Source organism: Lissotriton vulgaris, chromosome 3_1 (assembly GCF_964263255.1).
Source record: "Lissotriton vulgaris chromosome 3_1, aLisVul1.2, whole genome shotgun sequence".
In the NCBI taxonomy this organism is placed as follows: domain Eukaryota; kingdom Metazoa; phylum Chordata; class Amphibia; order Caudata; family Salamandridae; genus Lissotriton; species Lissotriton vulgaris.
In genome coordinates, this window is record NC_141689.1 from 2,098,100,427 (window position 1) to 2,098,119,361 (window position 18,935).

Consider the following 18,935-nt stretch of genomic DNA (forward strand, 5'->3'; position numbering starts at 1 on the left):
CTGCTAGACAGCGAGGTGGGTCTGTGGCATCCAGACAGAAATGTAGCCATGTTTTGGTGATCGTCTTTACCTCTTAGATGACAGCCTTTGCTGCCTTCCTAAACTGCTCTGGTAAGTGTTGCTTGAGATCTCCGATATCATTCCACTGCTTGTGTCTGTATGTTTTGAAGTGCCTTTGAAGAACAAGTTACTTACCTCCGGTAACGCCTTATCTGGTAGAGACTATCTAGTCGCAGATTCCTTGCCTTAGAATTCTCCCCGGGTGTCAGTCTGGATCCAGAATTTTTTATCGAGCAGTGCACCTGCACGCTGGAGGAGACGTGTGCTGTGCCTGTATAGGCACCGCCCCAGCACGCTGACGTCAGTTACTTTTCAAAACTTTCCGCGCTAGAAGCGCAGAGCCACAAAGCACATAGACAGCGAGGTGGGTCTGCGTACCATTTTCACACGAGGAAGCCCTGCAGAACCGAATGGGCAAAATACCCATCCTACGTACCTGACAGTCCAGGCAGTAGTGTTAAGTAATTGTGTGTGAGGAAGCCCACGTTGCAGCCTGTCAGATGTCCAGGATCGGAACGCTGTGTGCCACCACAGTGGTAGCAGCCTTGGTTTTGGTGGAATGAGCATGCAAGCCGTCTGGGGGTTGTTTCATAGCCAATGCATAGCAGATTTTGAAACAGAATATGATCCACCCTGAGATGGTCTTCTATAGGGCCCGTCCTTTCTTCGTTTGTGACATACCCCAAAGAGTTGGTTGTCCACCCAGAACTCTAGTGTGCAGTCAAGGTAGATCGACAACGCTCCTTTTGGGTCCAGACGGTGAAGTCGTTCCTCCTCCTTGCAGGAACGAGGCGGAGCATAAAAAGCAGGCAGAGTGATGGATTGGCCTACTTGAAAGGGAGTGACCACTTTCATGAGAAAGGAGGCTCTCACACGAAGCACGAGCTTGTCTGGGTACATGTTCAGATAAGGAGGCATGGATGACAAAGCCAGAAACTCCCTGACCCTCTAGGAAGATCCTATAGCCATTAGTGGACAATTATGCAGGGGCTCAAAGGAAGCGCAATTAAGGAAAGCTAGGATGAGATTGAGGTCCCTCTGGGGCATAATAAAGGGGGAAGGTGGAAACAAATGTTGTAAACCTTTCAGAAACCTATGTACAGTAGGGGATTTGAATAGGGAAAGCTGGCCAGTCAACTGCAGAAAAGCTGAGTTAGTAGAAGGATAGCCCTTCAGAGTTCCCAAAGCAGAGCCCTGCTGGGCAGGAGAGGGAATGAAAAGGAGAACCTGAGAAACAGGGGCAGAAAGGAGATCGATGTGTCTTTCATCACACAATGCCACAAATGTAACCCAACGCAGATCAATACCGTCTTAGTGGAGGGACGCCTGGCTGTCAAGATAACATCACAGACTTCAAGAGGAAGGTCGAAAGCTGTCAACTGTCGTTGCTCAATATCAACGCAAAAAGGCGAAGAGATGACAGGTTCAGGTGTAGGACTCTCCCCTGCTATTGCGACAGAAGAACCTCCCGAAGGGGCAGCCTGATCGATGGAACAATGGCCATACTCACCAGCTCAGGATACCAAATTCTCCGTGCCGAGTCCAGGACCCCAAAGATGAGAAGGGCACGTCGTTTTTGTTCTTTTGAGAACTCTTGGCAGGAGTGGTACAGGCAGGAAGGAGCATAGGAGGCCTGAGCTCCACTCAGGATAAAAAGAGTCTTCCAGCAAGAGCCTCTTTGAAAACTCCAGCATGTAAAACTGCAGACATTGCACATTCTTGGAGGTGGTGAACGGATCTAACCAAGGCTCTCCCCACTGCTGAATGAGACCATGCACCACCTCTGGACGGAGACGCCATTCGTGATCCTAGAGGCACCTTCGGCTGAGTTTGTCTGCCCGGAGCTCAGAAAACCCACCAGGTGTTAAACCACCAGGGTTTTGCCCTGCTGCTCCAGCCATGTCCAGAGGCACAGGACACTTAACCAAGGGTCCACTACCCCACCCGCCACGTTTCTTACAGTACCGAATGGCGTGGTGTTGCCCGTGAACACTTGCAAAAGCCTTTCCTTGATGGAGGGTAGGAAGGCTTTTAATGCCAAACAGTTCGCTCAGAGCTGCAACAGGTTGATGTGAAGTCCGGATTCTGCTGATGACCAGAGTCCTCTGATCTCCACCTCTCCCAGATGGCCACCCCATCCCAGGAGTTGCACATCTGTCACTACTGTTCGATCTGGTTGTAGGACTGGAGAGAGGTTTGCCGCTAACCCAATCACGGTTCGTAAGCTACCACTGCAGGATTTTTGCAGTTTCCTCCGAGATCTGAACCAAGGCAATGAGGTCCAGCAGCCACTGAGTCAATCTTATCAAAATACAGGATAAAGGCTGAAATATTGGTATCATGGCCTGAATATCATGGACTCACTGTTCGGGAAGATAAGCCCAAAACTGCACCGTGTCTGGGACAACTCGATGAAAGAGAGCATCAGAGGGAGCCATGGGCGACTTCAACACGTTGATAGTGAACGCCAGCAAGTGCAGGAAGTCCGCTGTAGTCTAGAGGTGGGAGATGACAGCCTGGGGCGAGCCTGAATTCAATAGCCAGTCGTCAAGATAGGAGAATACTGGCACCCCCAATATCCACAGATGAGTTGCAACCACCGCCATCAAATTGGTGAACACCCAAGGGGCACTTGTGAGGCCAAAAGGGAGCACAGCGCACTGAAAATACTTGGGGCCCACGTGAACCGCAGTTAATGGTAGCTGGCAATCGTCCTGTTCAATGGAGCTCCTGTGCTGGGCGTAAACCACAAACCAAGCAGGATATCAGTAAGTGCCTTATTGCAAGGGAGTAGCGGTTCCATAGGAGACACTCCCGGCTTAAGCACATACGCCAAGACATTAGACTTGACTGCCACAGAGGGCATTATAAACTAATGGGGTAACCCAATCACTGTCCGTGGACATGGGTATCATAGTACAGAAAAACAGTTGGTCCTGGACTAATTCAGCATGCTCATAGGTACAAAAAATGATTTTTCGATTTGTAATAATCTAGGCTTGCATAAAGTCAGCCTAGTGTACCAAATACATGAAAACACTTTTAGATGTACACCTTCAAACAGATAACACTGTAATCAAACCCAACGATTTTTAAGCAACTGTCAGTTTTAGTCACAGAAACATATTCAGAGAGTGTACGCTTTATCATAAAATGCAAAGAGAGTGTACAAAGTTGCTCCAGGAAGAAAGTGAAAAGAGTGGTGCACTTGTGTGGAAAAAGGAAGATGAAGAGTGATTTTACATAGTGACAACCAAATGCAATGATTCAAAATTGAACTGTTTTTTTTAATTTAAAAAATAGCATCAACACCAGTTTATGGGTCCTCTCCTATGTTAATCCGTTATATTATTGTTCTCAGAAACTATTAAACAGAGAGGTTTCATCTGTAAGCTGGATGGGACATAGATGGCATAATGTACAGGTCCACTTGGGGAGAAATGTTGATGTTTCCACCCGACTTATTGCGTTGAGGGAAATTTGATGCCACAGTAGGCAAGCAGGACATCAGCTGTCCTTTCCATCACCATTGCAAAAGAAGCTTCCTCCGCTGTGGTCTCGATTGAAGGAGAAAGCATGCCAGTATCTGGAGAAGTATCCAGCCCAATGGCTTCATCCTGGTCCTCAGCACAGTAGAACTGTTCCTTATAAGGCTTGTATTCTTCAGGGTTCAGCAACCCCTCCCAATCCTCTCCTGAGTTCTAGCCTGTAAGAATAGGGCTCAGGCTCCGGCCCGGAAGGCATGCCTCCTCTGGCTCGTAGTTGGAGTTGTGAATGAGAATGGTAATAGCGCTGCCAGAGGGCACCAGGAGCATTGGCCTCTGGATTGGCGCTGGGGATGGTCAAAGTGCCACGACTAGCACAGATCCGGATCAATCTGTTAATTCCTGGGTCTTAACTGTCGCCGGGGACAGGGCCGCCAGTGTGAATCCAGTAGGAGCCCCTCCCAAACCCGCAGAATCGGAAGGCACACCAGAGGGAGAGGTCCACCCAAAGTTGAGGTGCATAACCTCAACAATTCCCGCACTTGGGTGGGGGTCGCCCCGGCTTCCAGAAACTCTGGGAGCAGCAGAGCCATCCCTGATGCTGGCTCAACCATGGAGGCAGGCCTCGAGAGGTGCCGCTCCCTCATCTCATTGACCGACGGATGAGGTAAAGTCGAAGTACGCTTCAACGACTTATCCTTGTGGGACTTGGACTTACCCACATGGCTTGAAAACTTTGAATGCAATGACGACCTCAGGCTCTGTGGCTGCTCCCGGGATCTTCCTCTCGACTGAAGCTGTGAACGTTGCGGTTTCGCACGTCAAACAGCCATCAGCTTGAGGGACCGCTCTCTCAAGGCCTTTGGGTGCATGGCACGGCAGTCGGGGCAGGCCTTTGGCTCGTGGTCCCGCTCGTGGCACCAAAGGCATACAAGGAGCGAGTCCGTCACCGACATCTGTTAGTGACAGGAGCTGTAGCTCTTGAAGCCAGCCTTCCTCAAATACATTCCTGACACAATAGGAGGTAAACCCATAAAAAGACTTCAACACATTGTTGAAAACGGCTAGTCCAAGGTGACTAAGGGGTGGCTCTTTCCGGACTGCACTGGCTGGAGCAATCAGAAAACAGGTGACGTCAGCACACCTGGGTGGCACCCATATAGGTACTATGAAAGTCACTTCTGGCACGAACAATGCCACGCCAAGCCGAACAATGCCATGCAATGAACATGCATGGGGTACTGCTCGCGAAAAAGTACTGGATCCAGTCTGACGCCTGGCGAATATTCGAAGGTAAAGAATCTGTGGATAGAAGTCTATCAGATTTATGTATTGCCGTTTTTGCTACTGCGAGTGTTTCCTGCACTATTTTATTGATAATGAACAAAATCACCAATGCTTTTTGATTCCTTTTGAGGGTTAACTCGTTAGCCCACAAATAATTCCTGAAGTCAGGCACAACCCAAGCATGCAAAAGTCTCTTTCTGTGAACGAATAAGCGCCCACTTCAAGTAAAGCAGCTAACACAGTGGTTGAAGCAGAACACTAAAATAATACTTCTTCCGGACAATACTCTGTGATCCCCACTCTGCTGCTGCAGTCTTACTGAAGTAACATGCTCTTCATGTGGTGAAAAGACTATGCTATGGGTAAAAACGGATTCATATGGCCCATTCCTAGACTGAGAGGCACGAGCAGCTAAGAATCAGCAGCTCCAGCAGTAACACCAGGGAGCTATGAGAAAAAAATATTTTACAAACCATAGCTTCTACAGGGCCACAGTACTTTCCATTCAGTTGCACAGGAATTAAGCCAGCTGTGTAAGGGGACACAAGGCATCATTGTGACCCCTCGTAGGAAGAAGCGGATCTACTACATTTCTAACTGGTGTGCAACGTTGGCCAAACAAAGAGACCTGCACCCCAGTATGCCGTGCCCCTAGCTAACGAGCCTGAATTTAGAGGTCCGAGCAGAGATACCCAGACATCTGCCAGACACTGCCTTTATTAACCTCTGTCTGCCCTAAGCTTTTCTTTTTTTTTTTAATATGCCCTAGTGAGGGGTGCAGGAAGGGCCAAAAGGATTAATCAGCTAACTACGCAGAAGACACAGAACTCATGAATAGTGAAAGTACTCTGCTGCGCTACATCAACACATTCTGCACGGATCCTTCAATGAGAACATCAATTATTGAGCTGCTTTTGAGATACTTCATTAGAAGTGTGGAGAATTAGGTTGACGTTCGGGAAAACAGTGCAGAGATTTACTGCCCATGAGAACCAAATGGCTCAGTTTTCATGTACAGTATCGGATCTGGTCTACTTCAAATCTTGTTCGTGTTAAATACTGTGATATTTGATGCAAGACGGGGACTCCTTGACAACCTGAGATGGATGCACACCTTACTGTTGGGAGTGCCCTCAATGATCCTAATGAAATTGCTTGCTAGGGTAATAGACAAAAAATATGTCAATGAATGCAGTTGCAGCCACAGCCAGAAGTGCGGTTGGTGAGACACACATACAAGTTTCTGAAGAAAAACAAAGCAGCAGGTGGGGTGGCGTTGCACTCTCCAGCAAGAAGGGAGAAAGGTTTGATAGCGGGATCCTCAAGAAAACTGTGTTCCCGGTGAAAATCGACTACTGCAATTTCTTGACCAGAGAGTTGCTAGTTTTCATTCAGCTGGAGTGTGCAAGGGCCGAATGGGAAGTGGGAATGTAGTAGGTGGGGAATTTGGAGTTTTGCGGGACCTTGAGCCAGGTATTCCAAAGTTCCTCTTTCGAGAGGGTGGGTGGGGAGAAGGCAGTCTTGGAAATTCTACAGTTGTCTCTTAGGTAAATTGTATATGAAGTATTTTTCTGTCTTTCTGCTTTCCTAGTCCCTTCCACCTGACAGCTAGGCCATTGAGGAATGGTTTCATAGAAATATATTTTTTTATTATGGTGTGACATCTTTGCATCCTTTACTTTGCATCGTGTCAACTACCAAACAGGCAAATATAAAGAATTCCAAAACAATGCATGTGCTGCATATGATTTCAAGATCGATATTCTCCATTTGTAATCTGTGCAAAAATCCTTCTGATATAGACTGTTCACTCTGTTCAGTATTACACAGCCATAAAAGATGAGGAACAAGACCTCTGGATGTATCTGGGGGCTAAATGTATGAAGCAAAAGGTCCGATTTGCAGAATTGGGCCATTTACACAAAAAAAGGCCTTTTGGCATCTAAGAAACCCAAATTGTGTTACCGATTTGCAATTTGGGTTTGTGGCTACATAGAGAATTGGTATTTGAAAGGAGTGTGTTTAGGGCATCAATATACCAAATCCAGAGTAGGATATCGCACTGGGATGTATTAATGTTCCGCAACCGAAATCCGGTTGCAAAAAATTAATTTGTTTTACCAGCTACTGAAAGGTAGTAATAAGGTATTCACAAACTGGAAGGGGTCCATAAGTAACCCCTCTGCATTTGTGAATGTTGACAAAAACATTTTGTAAGAGTAGGCACTGGCCCCAGGGACCACTGCCCACGTTAAAAACATTTTTGATAAAAAAATTACATTTAACTTTTTTTTTTTAAACACATCCAATTTTTCTTTAAGGAAGACGGGCAAACGTTAAAAAATAAAAAGACTGCTTTATTTAAATGCAATAACAAAAATGGTGGTCTGCTGACCACAACATGCTACTATCTCTGTGATGGCGAATCGTAGTAGGTTGCAATGTGTGACCTACCTCATTAATATTCATGAGTAAGGTTGAATTACGACCCACTATGACTCTCTTTTGAGAACCGATCTATTAACACATAGGTTGGTTCACAAAACCAGAATGGATGCGGTAGTAGTCTGCGTGCAATTTGCGACCACTTTTACTGATACCATTCCTAGTACATCTGGCCCTGAGTGATCAGAATTCTCATAGAGATCAAGATTCCTTCTATGTGGCTGCTTAAAAAGTCTTGTTTTGGTTGAAGCAGTCATCTAGGAGGAGAACATTGAAGGACACAAATAGTACGAACATCAAGAGATAAAAACGTGCTGTAATCAAATATCCCTTAAGGTGTTTGTGCCTAAAAGAAACCTTCAAATGGGGATGTTTAGAGGTATAATCAGACTGAGAATCCAGGGTGTCAACAATGATATGTTTAGGACATGATCAAGAAACAAGATCGCAAACAAGTCCACAACCATCATTCGTAATTCCAGTGTTTATTTTTCTTGGGAGAGTACGGAGCAACCCCTTTTGAGGTTTATCGAGGACCTTTAAGAATGCACTGATGGCCCTTGGTGTTTTTCAGAACTGATTAAGTTCTCACTTCTGCTTTCGGTGTCAGATATGAATTTCACAGCATACAATGATGACTGAGGGCACAATCATTTCCAGCAAAGGCCCTTTAAATTGACCTTTACGAATACCTTAGGAAGGATTTCCTTCCTTTGGAACCATAACCATTCACAGGAAAGTCATGGCCAAAGATCAATTCAAAAGAAGCATACTTCAGGAGCACCCACTATAGGAAATGCCTGCATGTAAAGGAAGGATGACATGATGAGCAGACATTATGATCAGCGCAAGAGTGGTAGCTCAAATATTCTGAAAAGCACTGATCACAGAACCTGAAATTGTGTAACAGGAGAATAAGCAGGATTACCTGGTGCTACTGATGCAACAAATGCAGAATAATATGCTTGAATCAGAACTCCATCATTAAAATCAACAGGAGTTGCTCTGTAAACATTTTGTGAAACATGTGGATACAATAGTTAACAGCAAAAAGCTTTCAGCGAAGTATACTTAGTAAACCATTACCTGAATCAGAACCCTAGCAGCAAAAATCTAAGTTCACATTACTCTAATTGTGGAGCCTTTACGAGTTGGCGCAAAATACTATGGACAATTAATGAATGGAAAACTGCATGTGATTGGATATATAATAAAAATATCAATTTAAGGAATGATTATCAATACAGAATAAGGATCATTAAAGCCCTGATGAAGTTCAATGTATATTGAATGAAACGCTTTGGCTGTAATGTTTTAGTTGCTGGACCATATATATTTTAAAAGTGGAATGAAATAAAAGAAGGATTTTTTAACAACATCCTTGAAGATTTATTGACTCTCTTTGTGGATGCTCCGCTCCACCTTTGTTTTGAATCTCACTCTGCTATGCAGTAATATCACACAATGGTTGATATTGGAGTGGAAGTGCACCAATTCATCATCATTTGGAACTAGTTCCCTCAGCCTTAGCTTTCTTTTAAATGGCTTATTGCTTTATTTACTTCTCTCATTTCAAGCAAGAAATTCTGGTCATTCTGGCCAGACAATAGGTTACCTCATCTGTAAATTTCTCCTTAAGTCCTTTTTATGTTCTATGTACTGCTGTTGCACATAACCTTAACGTTCAAGATACTCAGTGACTAAATGTTCATGAACAAATCACAACTCCTCAAGTGTTCAATGCCAAACAGATTCAAATCTAAAGATTCAAAATGTTTAGGACACTTGCACCTATCAAGTGATATATAGGGGATGGGAATCAGGAGGGCAGTATTTGTCAAACTGAGGTAAAATCGATCATATGATCATGATCCAGTGAGTCAGAATTAAATGTGGAACCAGGACAATATCGCCTAATTTGCAAATAAAAAGAACGATAAACAATTCCGTTATTTAACATAATTCCAGGGTCCTAGGAATATTGGGGTCTAGACTGCCTGAGTGACAATACTGATAGTTCAAATATATCAGTTTGTGGTTTACAAAGAATGCAGAAATGGGTAAGAAATAATTTGTAGTCCTAATAAATATTTCTTCCCGTTTTCCAAGATGAATAAGAGTTTGACTGGAATGTAAGACAGTTATCTTGTGACAATACCTGGAATATCCAGGTGGAAGAATGTGCATTCATTTACTAGTAAGACGGTCCCATCAAATGATGCCTAAATGCTACTTGAATATAGAGAAGATCTAGACGGCTAAAAGAAACTGGCCTCCACTAGAAATATTTTTATTTTATTAACTGACTGATTTACGTGCTCAATAGATAAGAGATGGGCACAGAAATTCTGTAAAGCCCTTTCAATTTTTCAAATAAGGTGTACGATGTATAGAAGAAAGGGTAACAATTTAAAAGGTAGGAGAAATTCTACTGCAGTTTTTGAAAAAGTACTTTAACAATAGAAGAGTGAGAAATGTCCAGTTCACTAGGGAAAGAAATAGATACTGATTAATGGGCAGTAGTTGCTGCATGACTCAGTCCCTGGTTTGGGATGATCTTATTTCATATATTGCTGGTCATTACGAAGAACCTAAAAGAACAGAAACCTCATATTGGGAAGCTATGCTGAGTCTCTTTTTATTTTCTGATAAACAGCACTCTTAATATTCCTAGGTAGGAAAGCAATGAACCCCCACCTGGTAGTCTATGGAGGTTATGGCCCAAGAAACAAGTTTTCAATGAATTGTTCACTCACCTGCTATACACCCCTGCATTTGGGCTATGGTCCCGTTCCCTTTCTCTTTCTCGATCTCTTTCTCTTGTGCGCTCTCGTTCTCGATCGCGATCACGTTCTCGTTCCCTATCACGGTCTCTCTCTCGATCTCTCTCTTTGTCTCTTCTTCCATAGTAATCCCACTGCTTGCCGGGATCCACAAGATTTGCCCATGGAGCAGCATTACTAGGCATGTGAGGAAAAGACACTAAAAGGAAAAATACAATAATAAAAGAGTCGTAGCAGCATATTTCTTGAAATGATATTTAATTAAACAATTAGGATTATTAATAATGATATTATGTATATCGTCAGTCAGTCAAGATTACTTTATGTGGTATATACATAGCAATGAAAAGATACATGAAAAAGTACAAATCAATAAGAGAAAGGGCTGATAAAAAAAATTATCCTGAAAGAAACTCATGCCAATATGCGAAGAAAAGCATGTAATCTACCAGCCAATACACACTCTAATAGGGGATAGTGCATCCTGTTACTGCTCCACAGATCTTCGCGAACTTACAGTAGCTTTTAAGAAGGAACAGACCCCTAGACACACTTCGTAAGTATTTAACAAAAGGAGATGAAACAATCTATAGAACATTCGTAGCATCCATACTCTTCCTAAAACCTAGAAATTTTAAAAGCGGTTTTAAAAAAGCTTAAAAATAAAATTTTAAAAAGGTACAGAAAAACATAAAATGCATCAGGGATTCTGAATGATTGTCTACGTAACAGACTGCTCCTGAGATCGAAGCCTGTGTGCCCAACCCCGGGAAACTCAAAAGCAGCACCACAGTGCCAGCCCTAAAAGGGTAAAAGAGACCTTTCCCACTGTGAAAAAGGTTAAGTGAGATACAAAACAACATTTTCAGATTTGTGGTCGACAAAATAATAATAAAAATAAAAAAATTAACAGTTGTTTGGTTCATCTCATTATAAATCTTTGGGAATGACAGTAGTCTAAAAACAGCAATTTGGTATTTTCCTACTGTAATTTCCTACTTTTGTCCAGTGAGTCAAACAGAGTTGATAGATTCACCATGTCACACATTTTACAAACACAGGCTAACCCCGGGATGACAAGTCATTATCTAAATTCAAGCAATCCCATAATAATTTCCCTGTTTACTTTTGCCACACGGTTGGACCAAATACTAGTCCGCAGTAAAACAGGGGCCAGCTTGGCCAGGAAACTGTTAAAGAAGAGTTTAAGTACCGTATAAAGAATAGAATTCAAACTTGAGGGCAGTAGGTGCATTATCTGCCTGCAGGTGCGGTTCTCTTCAGATTATAGGGTGTCAGTATTTCCAAACCTCCAGATCCCAGCCCCATAGAGATCAGTGGAGACACACAGAGCAATATAGATATTAAGAATTGGGGAGACAGTGCACTTCCATCCACCAAAGGGTAGATTTAAAACAGCTCCTGCTGCTCTAAGCTTTAGGGGTGCATTTCTGATCGGTGTATATCATGTCCATACACTACTAAAAGAAACCCCTAAATAGTTAAAATCATTTATCCCACACAGGAAATATTCGTTCACCATTATCTTAGCCTGGGATTTTGTTCCTGGTCGACCAGATTCAATTCACTCATAATGGAAACAAAGGCTTACACAAGTAAATAAAGTGTCCCTTGGGTCCGTTCCATTAGAACAGCATTGTCTACGTAGAGCAATACAGGAACAAAAGCAGTCTTGGTTTTAGGGATATTGCTGGTAACTGTAACCAAAGTGGAACACATGTTAATGTAGAGCTCGAAGAGCAGTGGGGCAAGAATGCACCCCTGGCGCGCCCCCCAACAAGCAGGAATGAGTCTCATAATTTCCCGGCTTTGCCAAACCGGACCCTGGAAGCCAGATTCTCATGAAGGGAATATAAAAAGTTAATTTGTTCCACTTCCACCCCCAAATCCAGCAACATTAGCCACAGTTTAGTCCTGTTGACAAAGTCAAAGGCAGTTGACAGTTCCATAAAGGCCAGGTACAGTGGACTGCGCTTGGCAATGGTATATTTGCTTGGCAATTATCAAATTCTGATTTAAGTACTGTTCAACCGTACCCAGGCCCTTACGGACACTGAATTGATAGGGGCATAAGATGTTATTGTCATTCGCCCAGGAATTAAGCCGGTTGAAAATCACACTTCCAATGATTTTTACTGTGCTATTAATTAAGGGGATGGGGCGGTAACACTTCGGTGAATTTCAATACCCTTTCTTAAAAATTGGCACAGTAATAGGAAAGGACCAGGATTCAGGGATCTGCCTAGCCAGAGAGTTATTAAAGGTGTTCGTAAACAGAGGACTCCACAACTCCATGAAACACTTGATCAGGTCCATAGGGACTCCATCCGGGCCCAGTGCTTTACCACTGGGGCTCCGTCTTATTGCCAAATTACATACAAAGTCGGTACATCAATTAGTCGGGCTCTTAGCCGCCCCATAAAGCTTCCATCATCATCAAGATGATAAATTCTCCTAAAATGAGAAACCCATTCATGTCCAGCGACAGTGCCACAAAGGAGAGGATTAGATCGAGTATCTCTGGATTTAATCCTATTCACCAGCTCCCCCCCAAAAAATGTTTTTGGAATGGGAAGCTAGCTCTAACTTATCCCAGTCTTTCTGGAGCAGCTCAGATCCTTTGTCCTGCGCTTAGCTCCCAATGGTGCATTTATACGCCCTGAGAGCCTCACATACCGCTATCTGGTCCTCTGGTTTCTCAGATAAGACTTTCCTGAGCCTGCGTTGGCTAGAGAACGACTGTGCCCTTCCGGCCTGTTCTTAACAGGTGGCAACAAGGACTGACTAATTTAAAGAATTAAAATAACTAGCCATCACAGCCCCTCGCACGTCTGAGAAACATAACCGAAAAGTCGTCAAATTATATTTCAGAAGGGCCCTTATTGCCCCGCCCCTCAACCCCCACAAGATGTTTCAGGTGCCACACCAACCATAGGCTGTCACTTGTGTGTTGATTGATCGTGATTGAGGTCCGGGAAAGTACCACCTTATGCACTGGAAAAAAAGACTTCCAGGTTTATGGCATTATGGTTGCTCCATTCCATGACTAGAGTACCTCATTGATCTAACTGTGGCAGCAAATCCCAAGTTAAAAAGATGTAATCAACCATGTCCTCTTAATGCGGGCAATATCATCTTCTACTCACAAAACCACTGCATTACATTTATGAAATAATTGGCAGCGAGGTACTCTTACAGTTTCTCCCATCGGTGATCCAACCTCCTCAGCTGGAGGTCCAGGGGATCCAATCCCTGAGCTATTTTGCTGGACCCCATTTTTGCACTGTAGCCCCAGCAAAGGAGATACACACATTGTTTCAGTTTGGTGGGCCCCCTGGATTTTAAATCAGCTAGGAAAGCAAACGTGTTTATAAAGACTGAAAGTAACATTTAAAAAATCATTATACACATTCACCAAATAAAGAGAAACTGCTTAACACATCCTTAACCAATATGGCCATAAAGCTGTATTTCCAGACTCCCCTACTGACACGTTCACATTCATATTATTACTAACCGCAAAGAGAGCCCCTCCTTAGATCTACCATGCCAGAGGGCATGGCTGGACAGGAAAATCATATAAAACCACGGAAAGAAGCCACATTTGTTTTCAAAGTTTCCTTTAATACCACAAAATCATAGCAGCCAACTAGTTCCAGCCATGCTGGGTCTTTGATCTTGTCTTTGAGGCCAGCATTATTCCAGCTCAAAAGATTAAAGGACGAAGAAGGATCCCGGGGCTGGATCCAGTGGAGATATTTAACGTAAGGTTCCCACATAGGGCGTTAGATTCATTGGGATGAATTGACATCAGAGAGTAAGATCCACCATGAGCAATGTTCAATAAGCAATCCACACCAGAAGGAACGGCAGCCCTATCTGATAAGGGTATGGGAGTCAGAGCATTTATCACAAAAAATACACCAATTGACCAGCCAGTGGTCAGAATTGCTAGTGTGTTTCCTGTGCCCAAGTGCAGGGACAGGAAAAGTAGAGAGAAATGAGGGGGGCCTCTAGTGGAAGGTTGTGCTAATTACAACCGTGTGTATGGGAAAGAGCACCTTTTGTTTTAATTACCCTCACACACCCTGGTGGTGTCATGCTTTATCATCAGGTCACCCCGACCCCTATAAGTCGGGGTGGGCTCAACCACAGTGTTGGGAGCTCTTCAGATAGATGAAGGCCAGGGGGGATTTAAAAATTAAAATACCTCAGTCAGACCCCCGGTTTCCCTTTATTCTTGGGTCTGGCTGGGTCAATAAAAAGATCTAAAATCGGGTCTTATGTGAGTTTTATGGTCTTAAGACCCTAGTGCCGACATGTTTCAGTCCTGTGCGGCCATAAATGTCCTGGACTTTCTTCAGGGCAAAAGGAGAACCCCCTATGTGAGGAGAAATACAGGATGGGGAGTCCCTATCCTCTCCGTGATGCGAGGGCAGAGTAGCCACTCCTTGCGGTGTGTGAAGTGTTAGTATGTATAATGCCAAGCTCCATCCACATCGGGAGGGCTGCACGTTACACACAGGACCGGAGTGATTATGTGGGTGGTCTTTAGTCAAAGTCCTCACCCAGCATCTCAACCTGTTGCAGTTCCAGTACTCGGCTTGTGTCAGTTCCCGGTATCTTAACGTGTTAACAGCCAGAGCCCTTAGACATGGATGTGGAAGCAGAAACTGTGCTGGAACAAAAGCTGCAGTATTCACGCAGCGGGCCCTCTTTGTGTGCCTAAGTTCCGACTTGGACCCCATGTGCCAACCGGGCCTGCCACAGATTCAGAATACCAGTAGGGGGCCTGTAGAAAAAGCCAAGCCGTACCACACCAATGCGGTCTCTTGCTCCCTCCAGAGCAGATGGCCCAAAGAGGACGCTCCTCGCCAAAGACAGATAATTAAAATTGATGCTAATGCAGTCCCCTTCAGAAGTGATCAGTCCGGGTCCAATCCACCCCACTCTCCGGATTAGCAATGTATCTTTTGCACACGAGAATGGAAACCCTCTATTGCGAGCCAGCTAGTCTAAGACTTTGTTATCAAGCTCTACACTGGACTCCACCTGCCCTTGATGCAACAGAGGGACTCCAACAAGGAGGGCCAAGTAGGGACATGCAGCTGGAGTTAGATTGATAATGGGCAAGAACGGGTGAGAACAACAAGAGGGCAGCCTCTCCGTTCTGAGAGGACAGCCTATCCTTTTCGAGTGATTATCATGATTTGCTTTGAGGGACGACAGGGCGGTGTTCCTTGATTGTCGGGGCAATCCAGAAGATAAATTCCCCCCTACTGCAGCAGCTGGCACTGACAACTCACACTGGATTACAAGACCGCCCTTGGACAAATTCTTGGTTGGTCTAGAGGTGCTTGAACTAATAACACACCCCACCTGAGGAGGAATGATGGGCCTCCATAAAGAAGAATGATTAATGACACGAAAAGGGTTTCCCATGCAGAGTATCTTGTGTTGTCATTTAGTTCCTATAAATCTACATAGAATCTGCATGTTTAGACAACATACACTGCTGGCTTGGTGTCCAAACTGATTCCGGATACCCGCACAGAGTATGTTAACCTGTATAACAGCTAGTTCAGAGTGCCACTAGAAACCCCTCTTACCAAGGAGAGAATAGTTCTTGGCAACTATCGAACATGACAACCCTGATCTCTCAGAATCGTGGAAACAGTGTTACTAGTCGCTCAGTCATTCGTGCTCACTTTGACTCAGAGAGATACACAGAATTAACGATGGGGACGGTTTCCAATTAGTATGTATTGAACCAGTGTCATTCTAGTGTAAAATTGATGTGCTGACAATCATTAGACAGTAACAGAAATAGATGCTTATAAGCACTAACAGAGTAGAAGGATGGTAGATTTCTACCATAGTGCTAAAACGATAAATACAGGCAAGTATTGATGGCAGCAATAAAAGCGTACTCCCACGATGTGACCCTAACTAGATGTACCTAAGTGTACCTAGCATGTATGTAGGTGTGGAAGCCAAGAATGTTAATGTTAATGTTATATGGTCTTGTATAGCGCACGGCTGCACCAGCCAAGGGGCGTCCCGGCGCTGTCTGCATGAAACTGAGAGGAAGACAGGTGCAGAGGGAGAGTGCTGGGGAGATTACAATTTTAACAGAAGAGATGAGTTTTAATAGCTTTTCTGAAGGATAGCCGATCATTCAGTCCCCGTATCTGATCTGGGAGTCCGTTCCAGAGCTTTGCAGCAAGATATCTGAATGAACGGCCACCCATCCTGGCTAATTTGATGCGGTCAACCACAGCTAGATTCTGTCCTTCAGAACGCAAAGTGTGTCGGGGAATGTATGGAGAAAGGAGTGGACATAGCATGGGGGGGGAGGCAGTTTTTAAGATTTTGCATGCTATCCATAACGTTTTAAAGTGAATCCTTTTCTCCATCGGAAGCCAGTGGAGTTTCGTGAGGGCGCTGGCCACCGACTTATGGCGGGGGAGTCCAGTCAAGGCCCTGGCGGCGGCATTATGGACTCGCTGGAGTCTGGTTTTCTCAGCTACGTTAGCCCCTAACAGAAGGGAGCTGGCGTAGTCCAGCCGTGAGAGGATGGCTGACTGAACCACCAGCTGGCGAGTTTGATGGTCGAAGAATTTCAAAATTGGCCTGAGATTTCGTAAGATCCCAAAGCATGTGGCAGCCACTTTTTTAGTGTGGTGGGTGAAGTTCAGGGCAGCGTCTACCCAGACTCCCAGGTTTTTTACACAATCTTTCGGCTCGGGTGGTTGGCCGAGGGTCTCTGGCCACCAGCTGTTCCCCCAAGCAGCTGTCTTTTTGCCCACCAACAGGACCTCCGTTTTGCCGGCGTTGAGCTGGAGGTAGTTCGCCGTCATCCAGCTAGTGATGTAGACAAGAGTCTGTTTGAAATTCTGCGCGCCAAGACCACTTTCGTCTTTCAGTGCCACCACTAGCTGGGTATCGTCAGCGTAGGACACGAGTGACAGTCCATGTCTACTGGCTACTTCTGCCAGGGGTTGGACGTACACATTGAACAGGGTGGAGCTGAGGGCCGACCCCTGTGGCACTCCCTGCTCAATGGGGCATTCTTTGGAGAGAAAAGGGGGGGGGGGGTGGAGACTCAGAACGATCTGCCTGACAAGAAATCCTTGAGCCAGCTAAGGGCAAGCCCTGATATCCCTGCCTCCTTTACCCTGAACAAACGCACCTCGTGTGACACCGTGTCGAAGGCTGCACTGAGATCTAAAAGAATCAGTGCTGCCGTTCCGCCAGAATCCAGTATGGTCCGGAGATGTTCTGTCACACTTAAGAGGGCTGTCTCGGTGCTGTGGCCAGCACAGAACCCATGTTGAGACCTGTCCAGGATGGAATTTGATGTCAGGAACTTGGTCAAGGTGGTATTCACATGGGATTCTGCTACTTTGGCTGGCCAAGGGAGGAGTGATATAGGCCTGAAATTTTCGGGTAAAGTAGGGTCCAAAGTGGCCTTTTTTATAATGGGTGAGACCCAGGCTTGCTTCCATCTAGTGGGAATGCTGGCAGTGGAAAAGGACAGGTTTAAAATGTCTCTAAGGGGTCAGAGTACTGTCCAGTCTGCCTCTCTGAATATTTCGGGTTTAAGGGGGTCTGCGGGTCAGCCTGATTTGATTTTGTTGCAGATTTTAAGGAAGTCTTCTTGACTAAGTGCCGGAATATTAGAAAGATTGGGTCTATTCGGGTCAACTGAGGGAGTGAAGTGGGGAGTAGCGGGGGAAGCACTGTAGATTTTCTGGATTTTGACCATGAAAAACGACGCCATGTTCTCGAACAGTGTAGGTGAAGTATTAGGATTGCCAACCGTTTTTTTGGCGCCGAGTTCTTTGAGAATTTTAAAAATGGTTTTGGGAGGCATTATGACTGTTCTTAATCTCTGTCGCGTAATACGCTGCTCGTGTCCTACAAATATTGCGATGGTAACTTTTTTGCACCCGGACATAGAGGTTTTTAAGGGCAGGATCGTATTCTCTCCTCCATCTTCTTTCAGCTATTTGACATTCTTTTTTTTGCACGGAGAGCTCTTCATTGCACCAGGGACTTGATTCATGGGCGCGCGCCTTGATCCATTTGGCTGGAATCAAGGTATCCAGGGCTTGATTGATCCAATCGCAAAATTGGTCATACCCTTGATCGGGGTCCTCGCTGGGTTGAGGAGGATTGGTTGTGAGGAGTGCATGGAAATCTTCCAGGCGGAGCTTCCTCCATGATCTTTTCAGAATCTGCTGGGCGGGTTTTATGATAGGGTCATCTTTGCAGGGTACTGTCATAATCACTAAGCAGTGGTCGGTCCAGGCCATAGGAATGGGGGTTTCTACGAGTACGTTGGTCATATTAGAAAAGATGGGGTCTAAGAGATGTCCGCCACTATGGGTGGGGCCGCTCACAAGTTGGCTCAGCTGGAGGGCGGCAAGGTCGGCTAACAGAGTATTGATCTTGTTATCTGTGGTAAGATCAAAGTGAATGTTCAGATCACCCATGATGGTAAAGTTCGCAGTTTCAGTGATCAGAGAGCATAGGTTCTCCAGGAGTGAGGTTGTAAATTTTGCGACTGCTCCCGGGGGCCTATAGATCAGAAGACCCACGAGGTTAAGTTGAGAGTTGATTTTGATGTTATAGCATGCACATTCGCTATCTTTAATCTCCAGTCTCGTTAAATGACAGGTGAAGTGAGATTTGACCATCATCGCAATCCCACCTCCCCTGGAGTTCCTGTTCAAGGTATATGTGGTGTACCCTGTGGGAGTGGCCAGGTTTATGACTGAGTCCAGGTCATCCTGGAGCCAGGTTTCTGTTAGAAATAGGATATCTAAGGAGTGGTTGTACAAAAGCTCAA

The 18,935-nt window shown here is 44.9% G+C and overlaps 1 protein-coding gene across 2 annotated transcripts in view; it reads right to left on the minus strand.

Moving 5' to 3' along the window:
* FIP1L1 (factor interacting with PAPOLA and CPSF1) overlaps window positions 1-18,935 on the minus strand; it is a 604,847-nt gene that overhangs the window by 69,916 nt on the left and 515,996 nt on the right. For both annotated transcript variants that reach the window (XM_086962650.1, XM_086962648.1), the window contains exon 14: window positions 10,034-10,259. In XM_086962650.1, the coding sequence (XP_086818776.1) occupies window positions 10,034-10,259 (226 nt within the window). The remainder of the gene's footprint in view (window positions 1-10,033; window positions 10,260-18,935) is intronic.